The sequence below is a fragment of the Ictalurus furcatus genome, chromosome 17, assembly GCF_023375685.1.
Source record: "Ictalurus furcatus strain D&B chromosome 17, Billie_1.0, whole genome shotgun sequence".
Classification (NCBI taxonomy): Eukaryota; Metazoa; Chordata; class Actinopteri; order Siluriformes; family Ictaluridae; genus Ictalurus; species Ictalurus furcatus.
This window is the reverse complement of record NC_071271.1, coordinates 7437906-7464743: the sequence shown is the minus strand read 5'-3', so window position 1 is coordinate 7464743 and position 26838 is coordinate 7437906. Positions and strand designations below refer to the sequence as shown.

The following is a 26838-nucleotide window of genomic DNA, read 5'->3' as shown; positions in this document are numbered from 1 at the left end:
TTAAAAACGTACAATAAATAAGATATATGCAGGCATTTCATTTGCAAAAGATCTTACCCAGACCAAAATATCAGGTCAGTAAAAAGAACATTTCAGTAGACTAAGTCCCTTTAGCTCCAGTTGTTTTTGAGATGGACTCTTGGCAATGCTAATGTATCCCTGCACTTCCCAAGTGCCCAGACCGACTGTGTGATGTGTGCTACGGTCTGCGGTAGCAGTTCTGATTTTATAGCACGTTCATGATGAAGTTGTACATCTGGTTAAGCACCACAAAGTGCACAGGGAGACAAGAGCGGCGGTCTTGCGTGGCAGGGTCACAGGTTAGCCAGGAGAGGGCGTTGTACTGCTCCAGGACAAACCTAAACAACAAACAGAAGCAAAACATTTACATCAGCTGCCTAATACACAACTTATCAGGGATGCACAGAGATTCATTAGGAAAATTACAGACATTGTTGTTGGCCACTGGCCAAAAGGTTTTTGATCAAAAAGGAACAATCAAATGCTGTAGCAGCGTCTTCCTAGCGTGGAAAACGGCGTTTCTCATTTGGTAGGACGCACGACACTCGGCCTCTGCTGAAGTGATCATGTTTGTAAACTTTTGGCCCATTCAGGGGAATACCAATGGCTAGATTTACCAAATTCATTTAATAACATGATACTATGAAAATATCATTAATTTGTTCATAGATGAGATTATAATTAGCCTGTGTTACCTCAAGAAAATGTTTGGATTTTCAAGGTGTAGTAGTAAAGTAATTACTCAAGTAATTGTTCAGCAAAGAACCTGGGAACCTTTAGTTGATTTTTATGAACTGTTTTACACATTTATATGGCGCTATGTATATATATATATGTGTGTGTGTGTGTGTGTGTGTGTGTGTGTGTGTGTGTGTATATACATATATACACACACACACACACACACACACACACATATATATCCCATACAAGATCATTACAGTCAGAGTACTGAGTACTTTATAGAAACTTAAAACCACAGAACCTTAAGGATGGGTAAGTCCAGTGTTTTCCGATATTGCTGGGGAGAAATGCGGTAATAAATTTTCACGTCCAGACTGTTAATTGTGCCAAAGACAACACATTTTAGTCTATTCATTTCAGGATGAGTATTCTTAGAGATACTTTCAATTCAATTGGATTTACGAGATAAACAAGTAGATTAATGAGATGATCGGATAATCAGTCTTTAACGTGGTGTTGAATATGACATTAAGCAAATAATTTACCTGAGCACATCTGAGGTGTGGTTGGAGTCGAGAGGGTGGGAGTGTTTACTGTGCAGCAGCTCGTCAGACTGCACCGAGGAGACGTGCAGGTGTAAAGATGCCTGGAAAACAGAATATCACAAGTCGTATACACCTACCAGTGATGCTCCTCATATTTGTAAATACGTGAGCCAGTAGCGCCCTGAATTTGCCCGCCCCAATACGGTGTCTGAAGGATGCCACAATCAATAACCAAAATGTAAAGCCTCTCAAGTTTCATAATTTTTTTTTTACTAACCTTCAGGAAGAGGGGGCATTGGTTCTTGGCCTGAGGGCAGGAGGACCAAAACCAGTCGGGCAATGGCCCTGCTTTGGCTGTGGACACAAAGTAACCCAGTGCCATTGGCTGCTGCAGGATGTTGGGAGTTTCATCGTGAGACTCCATGCGGTCTGTACTCTGGCCCTGAGGGACACAAACACAAACCCATGAGCAAAATGGTGTTCCGTAGCTCGTTTGCTTCATTTTTTTTGCCAAGATTATAGTGAGTGCACTCCGGAGACTGTTTCTTTAATCAGTTATCAAAAACATGTAAAGAATTTGATAATTGAGAACATAATATATAGAGCTAAGTTAAGGAGGGAACCTTGCTGCCGTCTCCTCCGTGGTGGTAGTGTGAGCCAGGCGAGTGCACTGGGGAGGTGGTAGGAGAATTGGGTAATATATTAATGAGGTCAGGGTCTACGTCGTTCTCGGACACAAGCAAGTCCAGGATCACATCCATACCGCCCATGGCGTCTGATGCATCTGGGAAGAGACGACTGATTAAGGAACTGAACAAGAACAACGACAGCTGAAGTTGTGAGGGCCACGAGTGTGTATGAGAGACTGACCGTGAATGGGATTGAAAGGCGTGTCGATGACCTGGACTACAGCAGAGGTGGGGAACACCAATATGTGGGTGCAAGAGGTGTCCTGAGGGGTGTTCAGCTGTGATGTCTGCATGTTCAGAGCAGTGCTACGACCAAACACGGAACCAGTAGATACAGAGTCTACACATGGGCAAAGAGGAGATAGTTAGAGAAATGTCACGGCTAATTATTTAGCAGAGGTCATTAAATCCTAATTTGGGAAAAAAAAAATCTGAATAATAAGGATTCTATTTTCTTTCCTGCATGCCTTTAGGCTGCAGACTCCTGGAACTAGTATTAAATGTTAATATATAATCAATTAACTGAACATAAGAGACAAACACAACTAAGGAAATAAATGGTTTTCAGGCTTTTCTCACAGGGATTTAATAATACACCATTGTTGTTCTGTGGCCTGGATTTTTGTGCTTGTGCTACTCTGGCTGACTGCGAAAGCTTGCAAGATTCTAAGCATTTCTTTTCCTTTCAGCTAAAATACTTCATATAGATCCCACCTGGCATAATGACAAATGTTGCCTGAGGCTCTAGTGCAACTAAGCAGGCACTAAGAATGCTGGGACTGTCTGCTGATGAGATGCCACACATCCTGCACATTTCCTTCAAGCGGCGACTCAGAGACTGCAGGTTACGCCTGCTTAGCAGGATGCTCCAATCTGTTGGATATTAAGTAGACAGTAAATTAAAAAGAGTGAACAACAATATGACATGTGCAGGGTTTCCCCTACCATAGAAGGCTTAGTGTGGCTTGATCTTAAACGGAAAGGTAAACTGGAAACAGCAATGAGTGATCGGTGATTGGACGTGCATTTGTGTTATTGGTGTGTGTCACATGCTCATCGCCAAGCTAATCAAACAGCTGATGGGATATTTACATTTACATTTATTCACTTAGCAGACGCTTTTATCCAAAGCGACTTACAAATGAGAAAGATATTTTTCTGTACAGTCACTTTGGGATGGTAGTTACAACCATCGACTCGGATAAACAAGTTGCAAACCGTCGATAAGGTAAGCCTCGACAAAGAATAAACGAAGTATAAACATTTCCTTTTTTTGTGTTTTGGATCGTATCTAATGTGGCTTGGTAGCTAAACAAAATTAGGCTGTGTTCACATGTAACGTCCCTTTCTGAAGTTTTTCATAAAAACAAAAACAAACATAAAATAAATAAACCGCCAGGATTGTTTTGTAAAATAGGTGCTGACTGCTTCACAAAAGGTTGAATCACTTATTTCGCATTAAATCGCAAACATATTATTTGGTGACATGAATAGACTTTTGACTGTAAGTAAAATAAGTGCTGCCAGCTTTCCGTCACAAATATGGTAAGGATAATGGTCAAAAACAGCATGAAAAAAAAAAGAAAAAGAAAAGAAAAAAAAAAAACGTAAAATTTCCTTCGAATAATTTCAAACACCTCCCTAACACCACCACCACCACCACCCCCCCCCGGAGCCCAGACAGCACACCTAAGCCCTCTGAAAACCCTGCATGTGAAACAGAAATAAGGTATGTGATAAAGTTATCTACCTTGCAACTCCCCGTGACCCATTCTACCAAGCCGGCCAATCACGACTCGCCAAGGCAGTGAGGTCACCTGCACCAGGCTCACACACCACTCCCAGAGCTTCTGAAGGCCAAGTCGACGGGCCGAGCCCTTTTTCCTCCGGGCTCTGAATGAAGAAGCGAAAGTTCTCTCAGTGAAACAGAATCAACTACAGAAATCGCAAAATAGAAAAGACCATTTCTTTGAGTACTGACCGGTTGGGCACATCTATGCTGATGATGCAAGTCTCCAGCAGCTCTCCGTACTGGTCGGTGCAACTGGCCAGCAGCCAGCGTTGGTCATGAGATAAACAGTAGGCCACAAAGAGGACGTTGTGTTTTTGAGCTGCCTCGCCAAAGGTCTCACCCAACTCTGTCTGCTTGTCCTTCACTGGAGCCAGGACGAACGGTGGTGTGTAGAGACGCACAAACTCTGCCCTCTGGATGACGGCAAAAAGGAGTACTTGACTCAATATTTGGTCAATAGTTATACTCAACCAAAGTACAGAACGGGTTTAATGCACTTGAAATGAACTCGCATTGAAAATTATAAGCAAATAATAACCCTATAAAATAACAACTCTAATCCTAACCTATAAAAAAAAAAAGAAAAGACAATTATACTCTAAATAAATGTCTAAACAAATGTCAGAGCAGTATGGAGTCAAATAGGCAGTTTGAGGCAGAGAGCTAAATATCTAATTGATTGTGTTTCATAAATAATTGAGGAAGCCAAGTATCTTGAACCAGATATAAATGTGAGTAAGTAAGTATATATGCAACCCTAATAATAGCCTCCTGAAACTTGCCTACAGAATACAAATAAATATAAAAGACCCTGTTAGCACAGTAAATAATATCTCTAAAACTGTAGACAACCAAGCTGGAAATCTATTGTGCTAGCAAATCAGAAGCAACATACCTCGGAGCTCTGTAACGCAGTGTCTATGGCAAGTCCAGGGCCAAAACCTGTTAGTGTTTTGACATTTGTGGAGTTTGGGAGAGGCCTCCTGCACTGTGTGTACACAGAGAAAGCCAGGGACTTCAAATGCTGGGCATACATATGCCTCTCCTCACTCCGTACCGGCTGCAGCAGATACTGGCAGGGAACCACCTGCAAAACAAAAACAGCATATCATTTTTAGTGTTTAATAATAATTAGTTGCAAAATGTATTTTAAAAAACACACCGACACACAGACAAACACTTGCACAGACTCACTTGCACAGACACGGCATTCCGTATATGAGGAGGCAAAAACTGCAGCATCTCCATATAGCAGTAGAGGAGTCCCAGACTCCACACGCTAGAGTTGCAGCCTCTGCTCGTCTCCTCATAGCTAAAAGGGTCCACTATGTAGACCACTATAGCAGGAGGGTAGCTGACAGCATGGGAGTCTCCATCTGTTGGCACTCCCACTTTGTCCCTCTCCATAGTGCTGTGAAAAAAAAGGCAATGCTCATATCAACTGGAGGCTCTGAGATTGATATACCTCTTAAGCAGCAATGTTTTATGAGAACAGTGTACCTCTCAGGGGGCTCAGGAGGAGCCTGCGGCTGGCTGATGGCTGATGGGCCATCCCCTATAGTGCCTGTGTTCTGGGCTCCAGCATGCTGAATTCCTTGCGCGCCAAAGGGAGGGAGAGAACTAGGCTTATTAGATCCTAAGCCTCCCAAACCCTGAGAGTTTGAGGAGGTGGCAGAGGTGGGTGCTGCAGTGCTGCTGTTAGTGCTGGCTGTGGAGGTGCTGGTGGCAGTGGAGGTGTTCTGAGGGCCTGTGGAGGTGCTGCTGGAGCTGGCAGGTTGTGAAACTGTTGAGGAGGAGGAGGAGGAGGACGAAGGGTTCCGCTGAGAGAGCAAGGAGCTGTCTAAAGACTGGGCTGCCAGGTATGGAGCTGAAGAGAAAGAAATGCAAAATATTACAGATTACATGCCTCATGTCCACACTAAGAACTGACAAGGAAACAGCTGATTATTCATTTTGTATATACACTACCCGTCAAAAGTTTAGACACACCCATTCTTTATTTTTTCCACATTTCAGAATAATAATAAAAAAAGTCATCAAAACTCTGGAAGAACACAAATGGAACTATGGGAATTATGTTGTGATAAAAAAAATCCAAAATAATGTAATATTTTATCATCTTCAAAGAAGACCCCCTTTTTGCCTAGAATTTCCAGAAACGTATTCTTGGCATTTTCTCGACCGATTTCTTGAGGAATTTCCCTGAGATGCTTTTTAAACAGTATTAAAGGAGTTCCCACCTACGCTGGACACTTAACAGCTGCTTTTTGGAATATTTCACTCCAAGTCATCCGTTCAAATTTTTTTATTTTTGTAAATAAAACGTTATTAATTTCTTTCAATAGAAAGCGGTTATATTTTGGTCTACATCACCAATTTCAAACTTTTAATCATACACCTTCAGATCAAAAGGTTTTCCCAGATCATGAGAAACATTTCAGTCGAGTGTCTCCAAACTTTTGAACGGTAGTGTATGTGACTGACGTGGTAGAGAGAGGCTTTTTTGATGTCTTTTCAGATCACTATTAAGTTTGTTTTACTGTTTTAAATGATGTGAGTTTATCTTAACCGGTCATGAACAGCCTCTTATTAAATGTGTATAGAGACATTATGAAAAAAAATTAAAGTTTGGAAGGAGCGCTGGTGAGCGTAATTGTATACATCGTATATCAGGCAGTAGGCCATACATTTTGCCTACTACTAAAACCCTGGGAAGTGCACACACCCACACGACAACAGTAGCAGTTGATACGCACTCTCAAGAGATAAACTACAAGCAAAATGAGTGACGAGTTGCACGTTACTGTGAACCCAGGGTCAATATCAGCCTGGCAAAAATATACTGACAGTAAAACTATGCTGCTCTGTTCAACTTAACTCTGCAAGTTGGCTGTGATGCTGGCGTGACTATATAGTAATCAACACAATATAGGTGTGCCTTGGGACCACCTCCGCCTTAAGTTTGAGTCAGAAAAATCCTAACCTTGAATAGAAAATTATAAAAGATATATTGACGTCAACTGAAATTCTGAAAATACAAAGGCAAAGCACGTGGGATAAAAAAATTATCAAGAAATCATACCCAAGTCATGCCGGCACACTTGTGCGTAGAGTTTAAGTTTTGTTATGGAGTCGTTGTTGATGGTGTTGCACATTTTGAAGAACCAGTCACTGAGCGGTTGCTCTGCCTGAGGTCTCAAGCCAGCAGTACTCACTGTTACAATCCCATCAGCGTGGGCCTTGCAGATGGGCTTGTGCTGCCCAAGCCGACACGCCTGCACAATGAGGAATAATACATAAACCAATGTTATATACAGGTCCAGTGAAATGCTAAACGCAAAAAAATATATCAATCTGTCGATATCTCTATCCAAACAGATTACACTGTGTTTACCTCATAGACTGCAGTCAAGTCTCTGAAGAAAGTTTTAGCACCGGTCAGCAGAGTCTCGTTGTCAGGACACACCACCACGTAGCCGACATCTCTCTGAGAACCAAAGGGGTCCAGTAGCAGCTTCTCCCAATAGGGCAGGACAAAAGGTGACAGAACCACAAAGTCATACTCATAACCGACTAGGAATGTCGGTATGGGTAACGGCTCAGGAGATTCATCCGTACCTGGATGGATGGAGAGATAAAGAATGTTAGCCAAACAAGCTGACAGATTTGTGCCAAACACACACAAAAAAAAGAGGTGTATCCACCAAGCGTACCATAAGATCCCCTGCCAGCCATCTTGTGGAACTGCTGCCAAGTAAGGGGACCCTGGACACCCCAGGAGCGCACAGATCGCTTCTTCTGGATGGCGTCCTGCAGCACAGGCTGCAGAGACAGTAACATCCTTAGCACATCCTGAGAGAACAGCAAGCTCACATCCATGGCTGAAAGAAAAAAGGAGAGAACAAAGTTTCTGACCACGTTCATAATAAACTGAATTTGGATCAAGGTACCGTTCTATTTTAAGCTACTCCTATGGTATTATTTGTAAACCGCTAGATTATTAAAGCAAACTAGATTTTACCATTACGATTGGCCCAGGAGTGCAAACACGAGTTCTTGACCAAGGTTTCATCTACTTTCCCTCCAGACATGTTGTCCATGAACTGACGACCATGCTCCAGTGCCAGGTAGCAGTCGCTGCAGTAGTCCCTCTCCTCCAGGCGCCGAGGCGGCCGTGGTACCAAGCCAACCCTGGGCTCTGGCATGCACAGAGCGGGAAAGGGATTGGAGCACTGCTCCTGCAGCAGAAGGAGGAGCTCGTCTTGGAGGTGTACTGAGGAAGCATGCCGCTGTGCTTCCAGGTGCTTTTCTGCTTCTCGGCCAGCATCTGTACCCCTGCCCACAACGTCTAGCTCATCCTCAAGAAAGAGGCCAGCGCCGTTCGCGTAGCGTCGGTTGACGACGGCACTGAAGCCACAGGAGCAGGTTTCTGTGGTGGAGTATTGCGAATCCAGGCCTGTGTCACTAATGTAAACACCTGCGTCAGCACCCTTGATGTTCATGTTGCACACGCACACACAGCAACTGTCAAAATTACAGTCTTTAAACAAGTTCATGGTTGAGTCGGAGAGGATGAGCGTGACATAAAGGCTGTGGGCCTCAGGCACCGATGGCGCTGTAGCTGGTTCCACCGAGCTGAGAGGCCTGAGGGTGGATGGGGTGGAGGCGGGAGAATACAGGTCAGAGTTGTCGTATTTCATCGAGCCCTGGGCGCTAGCAGGGCCACGCGGGGTGCGGGGGGTACGTGGTGTCCTCGGTGTGGGTGCTGAAAAGCGCGGCGTGGCTGGTGATGGTAGGATACCTGCACCGCTGTTGCTAGGCGGGGCGCTGCTGGACTGGATAGGGGTGTGGGTCTGAGGGGTGTATGTTTGTGTGTAGTCTTGCAGCTCCATGGCACTGCCTACACTAGGAATGTTACTGTGAAAACATACACGAGCGAACAATTACATCACACATGCTGCTTACTAACAAGTAGAATTAGTTAGTTTTTTTTGGTTGTTTTTTAAAATTACTACCCCTAATTTATCCCAAGTCATTCCCAACCATTAGCAACACTGAAGAGGGTAAAAGCTAACTTGTGCCCTCTGTGAGACAAGGGTCATTCGTAAACAATTTTTGTATCAAAAATTTGATGAAGCATAAACCAGGGTATCTGCAGGTATCAGCACTTCAAATTAAATACCATATGCAAGACATTTCCAAAAGAGTTTAAGACCTGCACGTCAATTCAATCATACTACATGATACATCGGCTATAATGGATTGTGTTCATGCATATACATCCATTTCTGGGTTTAAATAAACTAAAATAGCAGGGTACACTGCTACAGACGTATAGGAGACTAGCAAGTATCCTTTTGCATTACCATTTGTTCAAACAGTGAAAGAAAAAATAAATCCAGTATTTCTTTTCCTTGACTTTCCAAGTTAGGAAAAAAATATAGTCAGATGGGTTATGGCAGTCAGAAGAGGAAAAAGGTGCCAAATTTACCATCACTCCCTCAGCAGCTGTATTAGAAACTCCCTTGCACCAGTGTTTATATGTTTTTTCTTTAATTCAAGGGTAATTTAATGCCAGGGTAATGTAAAATGTCATAACATGTTAGTTATAGATGTACACACATTTTTATAAAAGAAGAAAATGTATATAATTTTTTTTTGTAATATTACTACTGCACTGAATAATACTTAATAATAATAATACATTTTTATTTGGGGGTACAAATAGTAATAACAGTAGCAATATTTCTAAGTTAATTCACTATTATGCGTTACACCTTGTGGCTTTTATTTTGGCGGAAAACTGCAAGAAGACCTTTTAGTTGGCAACAGCGAAAATAAAATAAAAATCTTCTTTACAGTGTCGGTTCAGTTGCATTTTTAAGACCTTTGAAACATGAATTTGAGACATTATCACGCTAATTAAGGCCTTAATTTTACATTAAGGAATTTAAGACATTTTAAGACTTTTTAAGGACCCACAGACACCCTGTAAACTGACTACCTGTTCTTGTGATGCAACTGCCACATTCCTGTACAGTAATTTACCTGTCCTTGCCAAGGAAAGACATGGCAGGCACTGGCTGCAGCATCTCCAGTTTGCCGACAGTCCAGCTGGGCCGGTACACACACTCCTCCGGCAGCTTGAGGGAAATCAGGCATTGACTAGGAAGTGTCTTTAAGGGAGCATACAGAGAGCTGCCCACGAAAACCTGACTAGGATCTGGCTTAAATACAAAAGAGAAATCCTGAAAAGAAAAAAAAAAAAAAACACAATTTCAGCACTATTATATAATATAAATCAATAAATAGTGTTTTCAGTTTATATCAACGGTTGTCCTCACCTTGATCTCTGAGGGCTTGGGGCTGCAGAGGCCTTCCTCCACCTCCATTTTAAAAGTTCCAATGAGCAATGGCCCATCTGCCAGAGTGAATCCTGGCCCAGTTTCCACAGAACCACACTCCTTACTACCCATGTTCATGGGGGAGAAGCCCATGATGTGTTGCTCGAGAGACGGAGGTGTTGGAAACATCTGGTGTAGATCTGCAGCACCTACACACACACACACACACACTATTACATTTCTGAATGAGAGGAACTCTACAATTTTGAGCCAATGCCTTTTCAAAGCAATATCTGCTCTGTATTAACAGTCCATTGCAGCTGTTTTGACTATTTTCTGTGGAAAACTTCAGTTTTAATTCCAATTAAAATGCTTCCCCAAACAAGCAGTTTTCATTCAGAACTTTTATGATACATATACAAGTAATTTACTTGACATCGGACTCTTAATACAGCTAACGTTTAACTGACATACTTAAACATGACAGAGTGTCTGCTGCTGCTGGTTTGGGCTCCTTGCCACCAAATTTCTCCTCTGCTCCACTACCAGATTTCCTGGCTCCAGGCTGCCGAGAACAAGAAAAGCAAAGAAAACTAATGTTCACCTGCGCGACACTGCCATGACACCACGTACACTATGCGCAACACTGCAGAACAGAAACTACGCAGAGTCTTATGAGAATGGTGTAATAAGAAAGCAAGGGCAGTCTGAATGTTTAATAAACACAGTGGATATGAAGGGCCAAACTGAGCTATGGCTCACGGGAAACGTGCAAGGGGCCTACTGACCGTAAGCTCATCTTCATCCGAGTTGAAGAGATTATCCAGATCGTTTATTGACACAGCCAGGTCGGTCTCATGTATTAGGCTGGTGGAGGGGAGAGGCTTACTGCAGGCTGAGCCGTGAGTGTCTGTGGTGACAAACAAATAGTAATCAAATGTAGAGGCATTCTTACAAATATTGACAGGATTAAAAAAAGAAGAAAAGAAAAAAGATTTAAAGTGCTTTGTTCGGCATCAAGTTATTAAAAGGAAATGTCAAGCATACGCACCATCGGTTGAAGACGTGCTACCATCGTCCCTCTGAAAGAGTCAAATTAAAATCAATCAACAAAATCTATAGACAATGCCAACAATTCATTTGGTATTTTTGAAATCTAGCAAGTACACAATATATGAAATCCTATTGCTTTCTTGTCTGCAGCAAAAATTCACTTCTAGCTTGCTATCAGTGGTGCACCTGAGTTGAGTATGGACTGTGGGAACTGAAGAGGAATTGCGCAGTTTTCATGTCACAATCACTTGACACGAAGAAAGGTGGAGCAGGACATACTGCATTTTGTCCAACTTGTTTGTGCCTTTTACTCGCAAGAATAGGGAATTTTTACGTGAAAAAGCTTAGCCCCCACCTCCACCTGTGGCCTACTTACTACTCCAACTCAGTCACTGGCTATTACCAATATCAGTTGCCCAATTACACTGTTGAACATCTTAGACGTGTCTAAGTAGAGCTGGCGTTATGACCGAAAATCTTGTCATGGTTTATTTTTTTATTAAATAATCACACAATACTGATATTTTTTCAATTACGACGTTTTCTGCTGCTCAGTATTAAGTTGGCATAATGTCCGACATAATTTTATTTCTTGAAGTACATTAAGACACATTGAAAAGCTCACACTGCCACTTGCCACCTTCCTTAGTGTATCATGTCGTATCTGTTTCGCGTCGAAGTCTTTTCAGTGTGGTATTTTTAGCCCGGTGTAAATGATTCGGTGCTGCAATCTTTCCTCCATGCATGCCAAAACTGAGATGCTTATTACTACATCTCAGACCGAGGTTTGTCTCAGTTGTTGTGCTTTGAAAAGTAAGAAGCCAGGAGGGTCAATCTGGAGTTTGGATAATATTCAAAGTAGGACTATGCGCTCTCGCTCTCTCTCCAAAGGAAAATGTAGCCTTAATCTAAGATTTATTCACTGTACCATGACCTTATGTCATGTTTTAAGTGGCTTGTTTTGTAAATACAGCTGGCCCAACAGCCCTCATGTTTTACAGACACTGTGCGGTTTGACCCGTGTAATTTAGATCATTATTGTAAATATCTACCAGGTCTGCGTGCATTTGCATTTGAAAATATCAACTGCTGTTTAATCTGGAGCAAGATTTAAAGTCTTAGGACTGACTCATTTACCTACCACCATATCTGTCAGATTATACACTACCGGTCAAAAGTTTTGAGACACTTGAAACTGAAATGTTTCTCATGATCTTAAAAACCTTTTGATCTGAGGCGTGTAAATGTTTGAAATCTGTGTTGTTGACAAAAATATAATTTAATTAATTATATTAAATATAATTGTGCCATCATTTTAATTTCTTTCATTAAAAAAATACCATTTTATTTAAGAAAATTTTTTTAAATGGATGACTTGGAGCGAAATATTCTGAAAAGCAGCCGATAAGTGTCCGGCGTAGGTGTGAACTCCTTTAATACTGTTTAAAAAGCATCTCAGGGAAATTTCTCAAGAAATCGGTTAAGATTTCTGGAAATTCTAGGCAAAAAGGATGTCTACTTTTGAAGATGCTAAAATACTAAATTATTTTGATTCATTTGGGATTTTTTAACACAACATATTTCCCACAGTTCCATTTGTGTTACCCCAGAGTTTTGATGACTATTATTTTTCTAAAATGTGGAAAAAATAAAGAACGAGCATGTCTAAACTTTTGACGGGTAGTGTAGATGACTAATCAGTTTTAATTGAGCTCCCCAGCTAGAAATAAAGAGCTTCACTTCTAATACTGAATTTTGGGCAAATTTGATATAAAAATTTTAATAAAAATTCTGCTGTAATTTAAGGACCGTAGATAAATACCTGTTTAAAATGGCAGTAAGTAAGGAAACAATGTGGGGTCAGAAAAAAGCATTAAATAACGCCCCTGCATGTCAACACAGAGTACTTACTCTGCCATGACTAGGCTATGTGTGGAAGGATAAACTCGTGATTTGCATTATTGAATGAAAACTAGCAACTAAAGTGTTGCTTGACTTGTTGACCTTGTTTCTCTTTGCAGGTTCTGCTCCAGGCCTCTTCTCCTTATCAGTGAAAGAGAACTCCTCATCCCCCTCCACAAAAGCGTAGGGATCTTTATCCTGCTCCTGCTCTCCATCGCACCCAGATACCGAGAGATACTGGTTCTTCTTCTGAATGTACATCTTCACCCGCTCCTCTGACACCTTCAGAGTCGCAGAGGAAGCCATCATCCTGTGAACCGAAAAAAAAAAAAAAAAAACCCTGCAAGTCAGAAATTTACGCTGCACATTTTTACAAATTTTTTGAGGAAACATTAAACCCAGTCCATTTTGGCCTATTTGAGGTTGCCAGCTGCTTATTATACTATTATAAGGAAACGACACGAGTGCTACGGCGTGTTAATAAACAATTAGCTGCGAAAGCCGGTCACTGAAAAAGTCACTGGGCCACTTGTTAGCAAAACCAAGCAAACCTTCCTTATAACAAAGCAAGATATAACAATGTGGAGAAGAACACAGCGAAACCACAAAATTAGTTTGTGCTTACTCTGTGACAGAAACAGCGCTGTCCAGGCTGTCCTGCTTCAGTCTATCCACAGGAAGCTGAGGAGGATGAAGGTCCATATTTCTTTTGCCAGGGAGTCTGAAGTACCTCCAGGGGTTGTGGCTCGTGTCCTCGTTGGGGCTGATGGCTGAGCCAACATACACTGTGGGTTCCAGAGTGTCTGGGTAAGCTGTAGTATACTCCGAGGTCAAAGGGTCAAAGGAAGCGCGATCTGGGCTTTTCGAAGGTAGAAGGCAGGCCTCAGAAGAAGAGGGAGGGTAGAACTGTTGATGAAGTGGGGTGGAAGAGCGTTTCAGCTCTGCTGGTGTGTCTTCCTCTCGCTCACAGGGATGTGGGCTGAGCGGTGGAGGCTGAGGTGAGCCAACCATGTCTCTGGATGATGTGTGCAGGGTTTGAGTTTTGCTTGTCTCAACATCCCCGTGGTGAAGGGCACGATAATGGCTGCTTCTCTCGTCTGACTCCAGGCTCAAGTCCTCACCCACAGAGCTGCGGTGGTGGAAGGGCGTTTGAGGCCTCTTCTGCTGCTTCTCTGCTTTCTCTGGTTTCTCTGCCACTTTGTATTTGGAGGGGAGTTGAGAGGGCTGGCCAGCAGGGAGGGGAAGTCCAGGAGTGTTACTCGTACGTTGCTTCAGGTTCTTATGTCTGTAAGGAAAAAAGGGAAGCCAGAAACTATATTTCAGTTGACTTTTCCTACCTTAAATTCACTTACAAGTAAAATGTAATAAACCACATACAACCACGTTCTTGTTTGAAATAACAATGAATGCCGGTGTGTCGAGAACCCAAATATTAAGGGATTTCGATACTTCTTTGAGAAGCATATATGTTATCTATACCTTGAGCAATTGCACTGCATCCTTTGATAGCGTTCAACAAAATCCCAAACACCAGCTTTGTCCATCTCCTCCTCACATACACCACTGGCTATAGCTGAGAACTTTCTCCTGTAAAAAATTCACCAACATACATGATGAAGCATGTACCTGATTTTCCAGCAGAAATACGAGGACAGAAAAGATTAAGGTCATACTTGTTCTGAGCACGGTTGACATTGCATTCCTGCCACACTGCCTCCAACAAATGACTGGCCAACTTGCGAGGAACTTTACCCCCATGATGACTAGTACTGTCCAAGCTGAAGCCATCAGCTGCTGATGAAATCTTTGTCCACCTCGGAGCAGGCTGAGAAACTACAGTAAAGGAAGAAAAAAGTAAAATAATCACTGCAGATTTTTTGTGCTAAAATCTAAGGAAACCATGTTTACTAATAACAGCAAAAAATAAATAAATAAATTATACACACACACACACACACACATATATATATATATATATATATATATATATATATATATATATATATATATATATATATATATATATATTATGCAGCCTTCTCTGGCTATTCTACAATCCTACCTTTTTGAGCCTCCTCTGGTGAAGTTGGAGGAGTGAGCGTAACTGAGGAGAGTGCAGATTCTCGGTGTGCGCCGTGACTATGATGTCCTCCCGGGGTAATCATAGCGCCGGAGGAGCTCGCTGCAGCCGGGGCCGGAATATCCGACTGGGCTACAAGCACCAAGCATGCCGGGTACACCATCCTGACTCCGGCTGAGAAATAAAACACACAAACACGATGATCAAAACCAAATTCAACTAAACTTATAATATACCAGATGCTCTGAATCCTCAAACTATAGTAATATTTGTGCCATACCGACAAGAACCTCCACAGCAGCCAACGAATCATCTTCCCAGTCCAAGTCATCCAACTTGTCTTCTGGGGTCTCCTTGGTGTTGGGGCCAATGGGATAGAACTGCTTCCACTCTTCTATTAACTTTTGTGTTGGCGGATCAGAAAGCTTAAAGGACTGGCCCGTAAGTGTCCCGTTCAGACCATATGGACTGAGAATCACTGTAAAAAATGAAAACATTGTTGAATTAGAGTCAATTAGATGCCCGTGCGGCCGCGCGCATTTCACTTTCGAATTAGCGGCAATTCGGGGGCGTCAATTCCTTACATGGTGGGTTCATTATTATTCTTAATGAAAAACACAACAACTACAAAACAGTACAATTACAAACTCGCTTATATCAAACATAGAACTTCCACCATCGTGTTGTCAGTCAGCTCACCTCGCTAAAGCTAAATGAAGTCTGACACCTGCTGGTCTGTGCTGCGACTCAGACTCCTTCGGCTCATGCTGAATTGAGCAGATGCATTCAGTTTTTAATTGTAGCGTCCGTTCTCTAACCGAACTAAATGATTTTATTAGTATAAAAAGGCAACACGACGGTGGGGTCGGTGCCACGATGGGTAAGTGATGTAATCGATGTGTGGCCCAAACACTGGTAACACCAACTATCGCAGCAAGCCTAATACAAAGTGTCACTGGCACAGAACCTAAGAAATTAAAGGATCTTCAAAAGGTACTGCATGGAGGCATGGATCAAGATCCCTCTACAAGTGTCTCCAACCTACTCAGACATTACAGGAAAAGTTATTCTTTTCACAAAACATTCATTGTAAAAGTTCTAATAATTTTGAATCCAGTGTTTTGTTAAAGACCTTGCACTTCTTAAAAACTGTGTGTATAGTTTCCCCCTGTGCTTCTGTATGTTTGAGCTTACTGTGCATGTGCTTTTTTTTTTTTATGCAACACTTTTTTCTTGAAGGGTGTTAATAATTCTGAAGTACACACATGTACACATTTGTGAAGCATTTACAAAGAAGTGTTTTGGTAACTCTAGTAAATCTTTTATGTAAAACATTTCCACTTTCATGAAGGTTCATTAAAATAACATTTGGTAGCAGTAAGGTGGGAAATGAATACTGAGGGACTGAGCTTGTTTTGATTGGATGCGACATGAGCTGCATTTGGCTAAGCCTATAAGCATAAAATGCTTATATAACTGCCTATAATGCCCCCAGAGAGACTAATGATGAATGTGTGACTACAGAGGACAAACCATCTGGGAGTTAATGCATCGGTTATTGAGCTGCAGAATAAACACCCCAATCACCAGTGCAGAGCTCTTTAACACGAAACATATCTGAGGATGCTCATACATTGTCTTGCTGTGAGATATCTGATCAAATTATTTACGCTGCCATATCTGAAGCTCAGAGAAAACTAAAATGAGTACAATCCCCACAGGTTAGTTAAATGAGCACCAGGTAAAGGGAACAGTGAAGTGGTTGTAAGTTTTCATCAGTGTTAGAGTGAGCCTGTACTGAGTTAATTACTAGCAGCAGGGAAGGCAAGAGTCCCAGAAGAATCAGCAGGATGCTGTAACTCTGTCATTACTATGCCCTTGAGCTCAAGGAAAGAAGAAAAAAAAACCCACAAGCTTGCCAAAGTATTGACAGCTGTAGGCCTTTAAGGAGACAACAAAAATAACAGAGAAACATTCTCACCTAGATTTAGGATACACAGCACTGAACTGCATATACACTATATGGCCAAAAGTTTGCAGACACCTGCTCATCACACCCATATGTGGCCCTTCCCAAAACAAGGTTAGAAGCACACAACTGTATAGGCTGATGTCGAACACATATATAGACGTGATCTAGAAGCTGCTCATAGTGAGCTTCATAAAAATGTGATTTGCCGAGGTTGGAACGCAAGAAGTGACACAGAACCCTGTCCTCAACCCGACTGAACACCCATGATTTTGGAACGGATGTTCAATACGCAGGTGTCCACATACTTTTGGCCATATAGTGTATCTGTATACACCTCTACTGATTACTGCCTGCTGATTAAGGCCACACTGTTTTGGACTTTCCATAGCAAGACAGTAATTCTCCTAAAAAGCAACCTTCCTAAACCGAACAAACAAAAACAAAACACCCAAAATCGATTATTAATCGATTAGTTGGCCGATTAATTTTTTTAATTGATCAGATTTGGAAGGGGGCGGGGGGCAAACTTTCAGTACCATTTTATTTGTTTGTTTAAAATAAAATCCACAGAGTGTTACAAATATAAACTTCAGACTAAAACTTTACACAACTGTTTGTCCAATTATATAAAACTGAAAAGAACCCAATACACACACACACCAAAATATATATTATTCATTGAGGACTGTAGTTTAATTCAGTGCTTTTTGTGCATCCATAAAAATAATGCATAAAAATCTTATGTAATATAATATGAATATACAAGTTTATATTATACAACAGTATTTCTGCACTACTTTTTATAAAAGGTAACGTTGACAAACAGTAGACTGAAGAAAGTCATTATCTGTGACGCTGGGTATCTGCTAAAACTAGCGGCGTTACATTATGTGCGTATGACGTCATGTGCCATCGACTAGGAAGCGACTTATACTTGCAGTTAGTACAAAAAAGCGCTAGTGTTCCATTTGAGATGATATTACCTTTCTAAAATTCATACACTACACGGTAGAGTACGCAGTGCATAGTGCAAGTATATAGTACTTCATTTGGGACACAGCTTTAGTATTTACTCTCTGAAGCGTGTAAATAACACAGTGAGTAAACGCACCTCGTGCTGCACGCAGACTAACTACTCGATAACGAGATTCGTTGACAACGATTTTCATAATCAATTATTATCGATTCGTTGTTGCAGCTCTAGACTAATCACTTTTATGGACTCAGAAATATAGTTCCCAAACAGCACTCATTTTAAATATGCGAGTGTTTTTATGCCCCACGTTTGAGCCAATTAATCAAGAAATGGTTGTTTACAAATTTGATGCGTGTCTCTCTGCTGTGGACTTTCAGTTAGTCAATGAGTTACAAGGACAGACTTGGTTGCAGTCAGCAACATCAATATTACTTTAGTATAACGTTTTAAACTATGTAGTGTAAACAGCTTATCCATCAGTTCCTGTGATTCCCATGTGCAGCCTACACACACACTTCCATTTTCTTTTTTTAATCAACGCTATAAATGCTCTGCCAAAAAAAGTACCGGCTTAAGCTGACCTACCGAGCAGAAACGTAGCGTTTGGCATCACGCTGCCGAGCCGAAATGCATGACCTCACCTTGCACTGGGCTGCTGCTGTGCTGGGCCTGAGTCAGGTGTTCCTCGCTCAGCAAGTAGACAGGCTGATGCTGGTTGATCTCCACGCTGGTACAGACGTTGTTGTCTCCATGCAAGAAGAAGGTGAAGGAACAGGACAGATGCTCGCTTTGAAGAGCCAGAGAACAAAAAGAGAAGAGAATTAGCACTGAGGTTATCTGAAGTTACCAGAATTTTTACAGCCACGGTGAGAAAGTGAATGGTGCTACCTACAGTACATGTTAAGCAGTGAGGTGCTGGAGTTATACAGGCAAACTAACTGATTTCAGCAAATTAAATCCTTAACCAAATGGCCTTTATAATTAAACACCCTCAACATAAAACAGACATCAGCAGTAATAGGAGTTTCTCCTAAAGGCCCAGAGACGTCACTAGTCTTCAGGTGTATAATTCCAGTTAAATTTGAGTGACTAATTAACTCAAGTTAAGCTTGCACTATGAAACACACTGTTAATCCTTCTCGCAATACAGATCTTTTTAATATTGCAGAAGCTTGCAATATGAAAATGTGCCATCCAAACCACAATTTTGTTTATGGTGTTCTCTGAGCCTTGCAAGAGCACACAGAGCTTCCAGTTTTCTGTTGCTGTTTTGAGAAATCATGGCATTAAAAAAAGCCACAATTGATTTAAGTCACAATCTGCTAGAACACTGTCAAGACTGTCCTGAAACCCCTATAAGCCTCAGCCCATTTTACTGTATTTCAATTATTGTAATCTATTAGGCTAAACAGCCTGGGGCACACCAAATGCTGTCACAATTCTGAACACTCCGTCACGACACATTTTACACATGACGGGGATTCTTTTTACATTTACAGTCAAACGGAAAGAAGTACATGACAAAAGGTTAAAATCCACTGGGTGGAAGAGACACAAAATAAGACCATGAATCACAACCCAGGTAACGAGAGAGCCGGGACATTATGCTGAATGGGGAAAATCAAGTGTGCACATTCCTCATACGACTGCTGAGCACTCAGTGGAGTGTCATTAAGGCATGCTACCAACTCACCATCAAACTCCACACCAACAGATGGCACTTCTAAGCCTGCACACAGCCCTGTGGTGTTTAACACAGCCTGACATCATCCTATGTCATCTGTTCGTTGTCTAGCTGAAGAACTCAAACCGCTTCAAAATGATCGGCCTGAGGTACTAGTGGAGAGTGTTCGGAAAAACTTACAATTGCTCATACCCGGGCAAATTAAGGCACCGATATTACGAGGAAAGGTGTAAAGGTTTTCTTTTCCACCAAGCGTACATAGTTTATTTTAAAACGTAAAAAAAAGCAGTAAATTGTTAAGGGCAACATGGGTGAAATCAGTCACATTTTCCAGTGCAGACATAGAGAACAGCCACTTCGGCCCAGCCAGTACACCCAGCGCACAGCAGGAGGCCAAGGGGCTATTTTTGACACATTGTCAAAACCGTAAACACAGCACAACAGCTCAGTCTTGAGGGAGCAAATTACCTAGACTGAACACTGAACCCTGCTTCCCTAGTTAATTTGGCTAGGATTTAAAAGATTCCATGCACTTGACGTACCAAAACCAGATGATTCTGCTAAAAAGTCCAGTGAGAAACCCAAGACACAAACACACCGAGTGATCACAGGGGGGATACAGAGAGATATATGGCTTCCAGATGAGAAACTGTGCCCTACTGTGCCAGCAGCTGAACGCAATTTGACTTTTTTAGTCATAATGCTTAATGCAGCAGGGAGGGGGGAAAACCTCATAATAAAGAAACAAACAAAAGCACACACACCCACACACACATAAAAAACCCCGCAATTGTTTCCACAATGCTGAGAGATGTGTTACCTCTTGTTGATGGGCTTCTCGTCTTTCTCGTAGGGTTTGACAAACCACTTGCCGATGCGCACAAAGCAGCGGTTCATGAGGCAGCGCTCCAGCAGGTTGTGGATGGCTTTGAAGAGCAGTGTGCGGCACTCGTATGTCAAACCACTTTCCCACACACCGTCTTCATTACCTAACAAAGGAAAAACATTAAAAGCTTAATGTCTGTTTCACCAAAGATGTCCTAACTCCGACAAGTGGCTATTAGTACTGTTCCAGTGCTGTCTGCTTGTTATAATTATTTTGTCATGTTGCATAACCTTGCTTTTTAGTTATAATTCTCCTAATTATATAGGTCTATATGCTTGAAGCCCAGCACAAAAGTTCCCCCTCACTGCATCAGAATAATTGTTTAGCAATTTAACAAGTAAATCACCAGGGAAAAAATCAATACGTAACATTTTATTTCACTTCTTCATTAACTGCAGTGGATAATCAATGGAAATCATATGCTAGGGTGGTTTATAGTATTACCTAAAAATGTATTACATTGCACCTGTGGATGTGTAGCGATTACATGCACTGTCCAGTTCTCCAAGTTTCCATAAAGTTTTTTTTTTAAATAAAATAGTAGGTTCCCCCATAAAAAGTATCTACAATATACAATCATCTGTCTAATTTATACATATTGCTGACTGACGTTTGTTTAAAATGTATTTAAAAGGTGCAATAGTCATTTTTTTTTTTTTTATTCCTTTCTCACAAATAACCCACAATATATGTTTAAAAAAAAGCAATAATGAATTAAGTTGTGGCCTTAGCACAAGTGTATTAAATCCTGTTTGGAAAATGGACTTCTGGTCTGGAGTGCTTGTTTAGGTTTGGATGTGCCTATGCTACTGTCAGTCATTTTATAGACTCTACAGGTCACCGTAGATCTTCAGGTCAGAGCATGGGTGTGAATCATTCAAATACTGAAACCACTGCAACCTAATCTTAAAAGGGAAAAAAAAAAAATCATACCTAATATATAAGCACTGTAGAAAAAACCCAGGATAAGATTAATGATTGTAGGATCCGATTATAAGCTCTTATTCCTATAAAAACATAGTTTGGAAAGTTGTGAACATTGAAAACTGGGGGATTTCACACAATTATTTGGATTTGGTTTGATACTTGGATTTGCATAATACTAGGTAATTCAGTGTTGACTGTTGTCCGCAGAATTGCAGGGCTGTGAAGCAAACTCGCAGGAAAGTTATAGCCATCTGTCACTTCGTCACCTGCTAGGGTGAACACACAGTTAACATCTCTGCACTTCTAATCAATGCTACAGGATTATAACCACCAAAGCATTAAATCATGTACATCTGTCATGATCCGGCCAATGAAAAAGAAAAAACAAAAACACACACACTCACAGAAGGTTGTTGCAATTCCAGAATCTATTAATCATATTCTCCACATAGCCGCCAGGTTCTTAGGTTTTGTAAATTTATTTGATAAACAGGAACAAAATGTTGCCTAAAACTGGAAACAAGATCAAAGTTCTCTTTCTACTAAAACGGTTTCCTGTGGTAAAATACAAAAAAAGCTAAAATAAGTTTATACTTCCGCACTGAATTAGTGATTTGTGATGCACCGGAGAGAGGATTATGGGTAAGAGGTGCACCAAGAGGATGACACACTCACCTCCCGAATCCGAACGGCTCACTGCACGCGTCTACAGTGCTGTGCGTCAACCGACTTGCGTCTCTGATTAAAATCATCCCACTATGATTATCTGAATACAATGAAATTGACAGATCTACTTTCAGCGGTATTAGAAATGTTTTTACTCCTTAAATAACTAAACTCACCTTTACAGATTGCACGCCATCTCACGGTCCTGCACAGCAATAATGTGCTCATAAAGCAGGCTGCCTTTTTTAGGTCCAATTGTTAAATCTGACTGGAAACCTAGTACTATAATGATCACCAAGCATCTGGAAATTGCTGCCAAGAACACACACAAAAGGGGGGGGGGGGGTGCAGCGCTCTGCTTGTCAGGCACAAAACATGCCCACACATAACTAAGCAATCCCATATTGTTTTATTTTATTTGGCCAAGCTAATGTTTTGGTGTTGCACGGCTGCAACTGCCTATTACTTCATGAAATAATAATTCCAATTACTATTGATGCAAGGTGATCGATGCCTAAGTAGCATTCTCTTTTAATAAGTTTTTAAGAGTATCTGAAAAATCCCAAACCGTCCATTACCTGGTCACCTTCACTACCTAACAGCACAGCTATTAGTCATTTAAAAGCCACAACTAGTAGGCATGGTCAGTATTATCTCGCAGAGTACTTTATTCCCTACTCAGTTTGCTCTGTAGTGAAATGTAAAACTTGATTTGGTTCTTTTCTTTCTTTCTGCCCTCTAGTGGACATATCCACGTGAAATGCAAGGCAGACACCTATGCAACCGCCCATGTACAACGCCCTCATGTGTTCACAAATATGTGGACGCAGAAGTACAAGTGTTTAATCATCAGAGCTCCTGTGTAACAAACAGTAACCAAGAGCTCCACTCAGCATCATTTCTCAACGCGTCACTGTGCGCCGAGCCCAGCTGCAACGAGAAACATGATCTGACTAGCAAGCGAACGCAAATACACACGAGCTGTTTCCAGAACCTAAACTCGATGAGGACGACTTCACACATTTACAACTGCAGTACATGTTGTGGCCTCTCCAACACCTTCTATATAAACATACATTCTCCTGACCCCCTCCCTCGCAATACGATGCCAGCCACATGACTTTCTCATGAGGTAGCGAGTAAGGCGAACTAACACTGATTTAAAGATGAACAGAAAAACACTTATTTTAGCTCATTGTTTCATATTTAAAATGTAACTGAGAGTTTTTAAATCACTACAATGTTCACAATCGTATCCAAAAATGGAATTGAAGACATTAATAATGCCAAGCTATGAAACATTTCAACAGGAATATAACAGTAGGCCAAATGGTGATGTGTGTGTTTTTTTAGTGTGAGATAAGTATTAGGAGCTGCGATATGAAGAAAGTTCGAGAACCTACTCGAAAGCTCGTGGTGGATGAGCTCGGCAAAGTTGGGATCGTCGCCCCACCAGAAGAGCCAGAGCTCTCGGCGTCCGGGCGTCTGGTGCCGCCGCCACACGCTCAACACGTCCGCCTTTAGGCACCGACTGAAGCTGCACAGGATGGGGTCCTCCTCAGTCACAGGGAAGACGATAGGTGAAGATGTGGGGCCTTGCCATACAAAGCACTTCCATTTGATGCCTGTGAGGTCAGCCTGAGGTCAGAGACAGAAAAACATACATATTGTTAGGACAGAAAAGTCAACGACAATGCTGTAAATTTTAACAAATGTTGTACGCAGATCCTGAAAACAAAACAAAAAAACAATCACACACCTTTCAAGAGGACTATGCAGTAACGTTTAACGAACATGCGCCTGCAAGTAGTATTTATTGATGTAACTAGAACGCATTCCCTTCGAACCGTGCACTGCGAGTAAACATGCATGAGCACGAGGCTGTGCATGAACATTTAGTAATATAAAAATAGGCAGAAGATTACAGGGGGGGCGGGGGAATAGCCCTATGGTTAGAATGATTACACTTTTCCTGAAACCCAGAGCATCATCATCATCATCATACCACTGCCTGCCAGGGCCTAAATCCAGTTATACAAGACCATCTGACTGGAAAAGTTTTCAATTATCGCCAGGAAATACTCTGCTCTCTGTGCAAGAATGGATTTCTTTTCTACTTGAGAAAGGATGTAAATATCAACAGAGTAATCAGATCATATCGGTATTACGCTGAGCAGTGCAGAGGTCACTACCCAACTCTGTAAGACGACAGGCAATACACCGCAAAAGAAACTTGCTGTCAGTCAAACGCTGCCTAAACACGATGTAAACACCAAAGCACAGTGTTATATAAAAGCTGATCAGGTTAGCAGAGCAGAGAACACACACATGTAGGCCTTACTCCTATTCTGTCTGATTGATGGCTAGTTATGCTAGCTCGCTTACTAGCGTTGATTTGAAGATTAACAGAGAAAATATATATATTTAATCCAATTCAATTTTAAGCTTTCGTAACGTGCATTTTAGGTGAACGCTCAACAATATTTAAAGATTTCAAATATACATATAAATATATATATATATACATACATATATTACAAAATCATGCATGGAGGTTTTAACAGGAAAGATCACTAGCCAAACTGATAGAAATCCAAACTGACATAAGATTAGACTCCAAACGTTCAATCTGATTTACTAACGAATAGTAACACACATATATTGTTGGTATTGTTCTGCCAGACTGTTATTTATGAGCAATTACAACCTTCAACTTGTAACTCCAGATAGTTGTAACATTGTTTACTACCGACATACTAGCAACAGCTAGATTAGCGGTGCTAACTTTACACGCAATACAAACGATAATATTCAAACTTAAAAAAACATTAAACCAAACAAAGGCAAGTGTATGTTGCGAGTACGAGCTGTAGAGACATAGCTGGGTTTTATTTTCAAACCGAGCAAGATTATTTACTTGGTTCAGACAGCAGTGAGTAGCTCAACAGGCCTGGGCCGCTACTTCGAGGAAGCTAGTCTGGAGTAGCTGGCCAGCTAGCTGGAATTGGCTTTAGCCGCAGTTTAGCTTTAGCTCGGTTAAATCTCTTACCAGACAAAATAGGTTGGAGTGGCAGTCCTCCAGGCTCGCCCCGTTGGGTACAAAACAAGAACTCATCTTCACGGTGAAGCCAATCTCGCCATCATTTCACAGCAAAGGAACAGATTTTTTTAGGAGTGTGTTCGTGTGTTTTGTGGCTGGCTGAGTATAAACTCCAGCAGAGCAGCTCCGCAAACAAATCAGCCGTCAAGACGCGTCTCGGGCAAGTTTAGCTGCTAGCGAGCTAACTATTCAAATCCTCCAGTCTCTTGTTGAACTCAGCAACATTCGCTTTAGTTACTTAGCCGCGGTGGAACACAAATATAAGCAGCTCTAAAAGAGTACCCGGTTCTGCGAAATACCGTTCCGTTTTCTATTTGTAAAAAAAAAAAAACAACAACACCCGATAAAAACAACGTAAATAAAATTGTTCGAGGTAATTCCCCCTCCCCCCTCACTTAGCATCAGAGTATCTGGACGGCTAGCTAGCCAACCCACTAGCGTTAGCTAACAAGCTAGCTAACGTTAGCTAGCTGGCTAACCGTTTGGCAGCCCAGCCAGTCAAGTCCAGTAAAAAAAAAAAAAAAAAGTGTTCAGTTACAAAAAAAATCCCTAATATTTTCTCGGTCTTCACAAGAAGGTGTTTACATTAGAAAATGCCCATTAAATATGAATTAAAAGCCAAAATGCAAAATCGTTTAAAACGCGAAACATTGTCCGCTTTCTCATCAATGTCTTGCTGTTTTTTTTCTGTTTGAATAGCTACATGGGTCTGTATCCTTTAATGGCGGCCACAGGGACAAACTCTGTAGCTGCCTCTCGGCTCCGGCTGGGAGTCAACCGAGGAGAAATGAGTCGACTCCGGATTCTGTGGCTCTTTAGAGTGAAAAAGATGAACGAGTCGGTTCTTAACGGGAATCGTTCGACTCGAAAATACCAACACTTGTTTTGAATAGATAGATAGACTGCAAAAGCAGAGTGTCTGTACGCTTAGAAAAAAAGGTTCCACAAGGGTTCTGTGGGAGCTTTCTGTGAAAGGGTAACCAAGTACTGTAGTGTTGTAGGTTGGCAGATGGGTTAAACCTTAGCAAAAAACCATTTAGAGTAATAGGTGGAACATGTTCAGGAGTATAAAACTGAAGTCCTCCAACTTTTTTACGTCTCATTACTTCTTATTTATTTATTTATTTATTTATTTATTTATTTATTATTTAGTGTCCAGACTATGAAGAATTGCAATCATGTATAATGGAGCATTTTGTGGTTTTAAATGACATTACATTAGAACTATTAATCATTAAGAAAATGGCTTTTATGTTTTGTTTTGTTTTGTTTGTTTCCACAAAATAAATGCATGTTCTAACCAAATCCTGATGCATCGTACACATATTCAAATTGTAAATAATTTCACAAATTGTAAATAATTTCTTTTAATTTGCTCAGCAGCTGGTCAGCACAGATGTATCAAGCATCAGACCCAAGCTCTAAAATACAATAAACCACACACATCCTTTCAGCTGGTTTCACTATATGTTCTGTGCAGTAAAAAAAAAAAAAAAAGCCCCAGTAAAACACAGTTA

At 41.2% G+C, this 26838-nt stretch overlaps 1 protein-coding gene across 1 annotated transcript; it reads right to left on the bottom strand.

Moving 5' to 3' along the window:
- Nucleotides 1-26081, bottom strand: med13b (mediator complex subunit 13b). Its single transcript, XM_053646978.1, has 30 exons — nt 25271-26081; nt 23625-23859; nt 20563-20731; nt 18700-18845; nt 15391-15588; nt 15093-15284; nt 14704-14863; nt 14510-14617; nt 13656-14315; nt 13133-13340; nt 11127-11157; nt 10864-10985; nt 10550-10640; nt 10076-10284; nt 9780-9979; nt 7753-8648; nt 7445-7612; nt 7126-7349; nt 6814-7006; nt 5232-5598; nt 4926-5142; nt 4627-4818; nt 3921-4144; nt 3690-3832; nt 2654-2812; nt 2121-2279; nt 1874-2034; nt 1528-1692; nt 1251-1351; nt 1-359 (listed from the first exon to the last, which is right to left on the bottom strand). The coding sequence occupies exons 1-30, from the start codon at nt 25334-25336 to the stop codon at nt 227-229; spliced, it is 6297 nt and encodes a 2098-aa protein (XP_053502953.1). The 5' UTR covers nt 25337-26081; the 3' UTR covers nt 1-226.
- Nucleotides 26082-26838: the final 757 nt, after the last annotated feature.

Excerpts from the sequence above, each read along its gene's own strand:
- med13b (XM_053646978.1), bottom strand. The coding sequence starts at position 25,336 with ATGAGTTCTTGTTTTGTACCCAACGGGGCGAGCCTGGAGGACTGCCAC. Across the intron at positions 18,846-20,562 it reads GAGAAGCCCATCAACAAGAG|CGAGCATCTGTCCTGTTCCT; the intron begins GTAACACATCTC and ends GGCTCTTCAAAG. Across the intron at positions 5,143-5,231 it reads CCTCCTGAGCCCCCTGAGAG|CACTATGGAGAGGGACAAAG; the intron begins GTACACTGTTCT and ends TTTTTTTCACAG.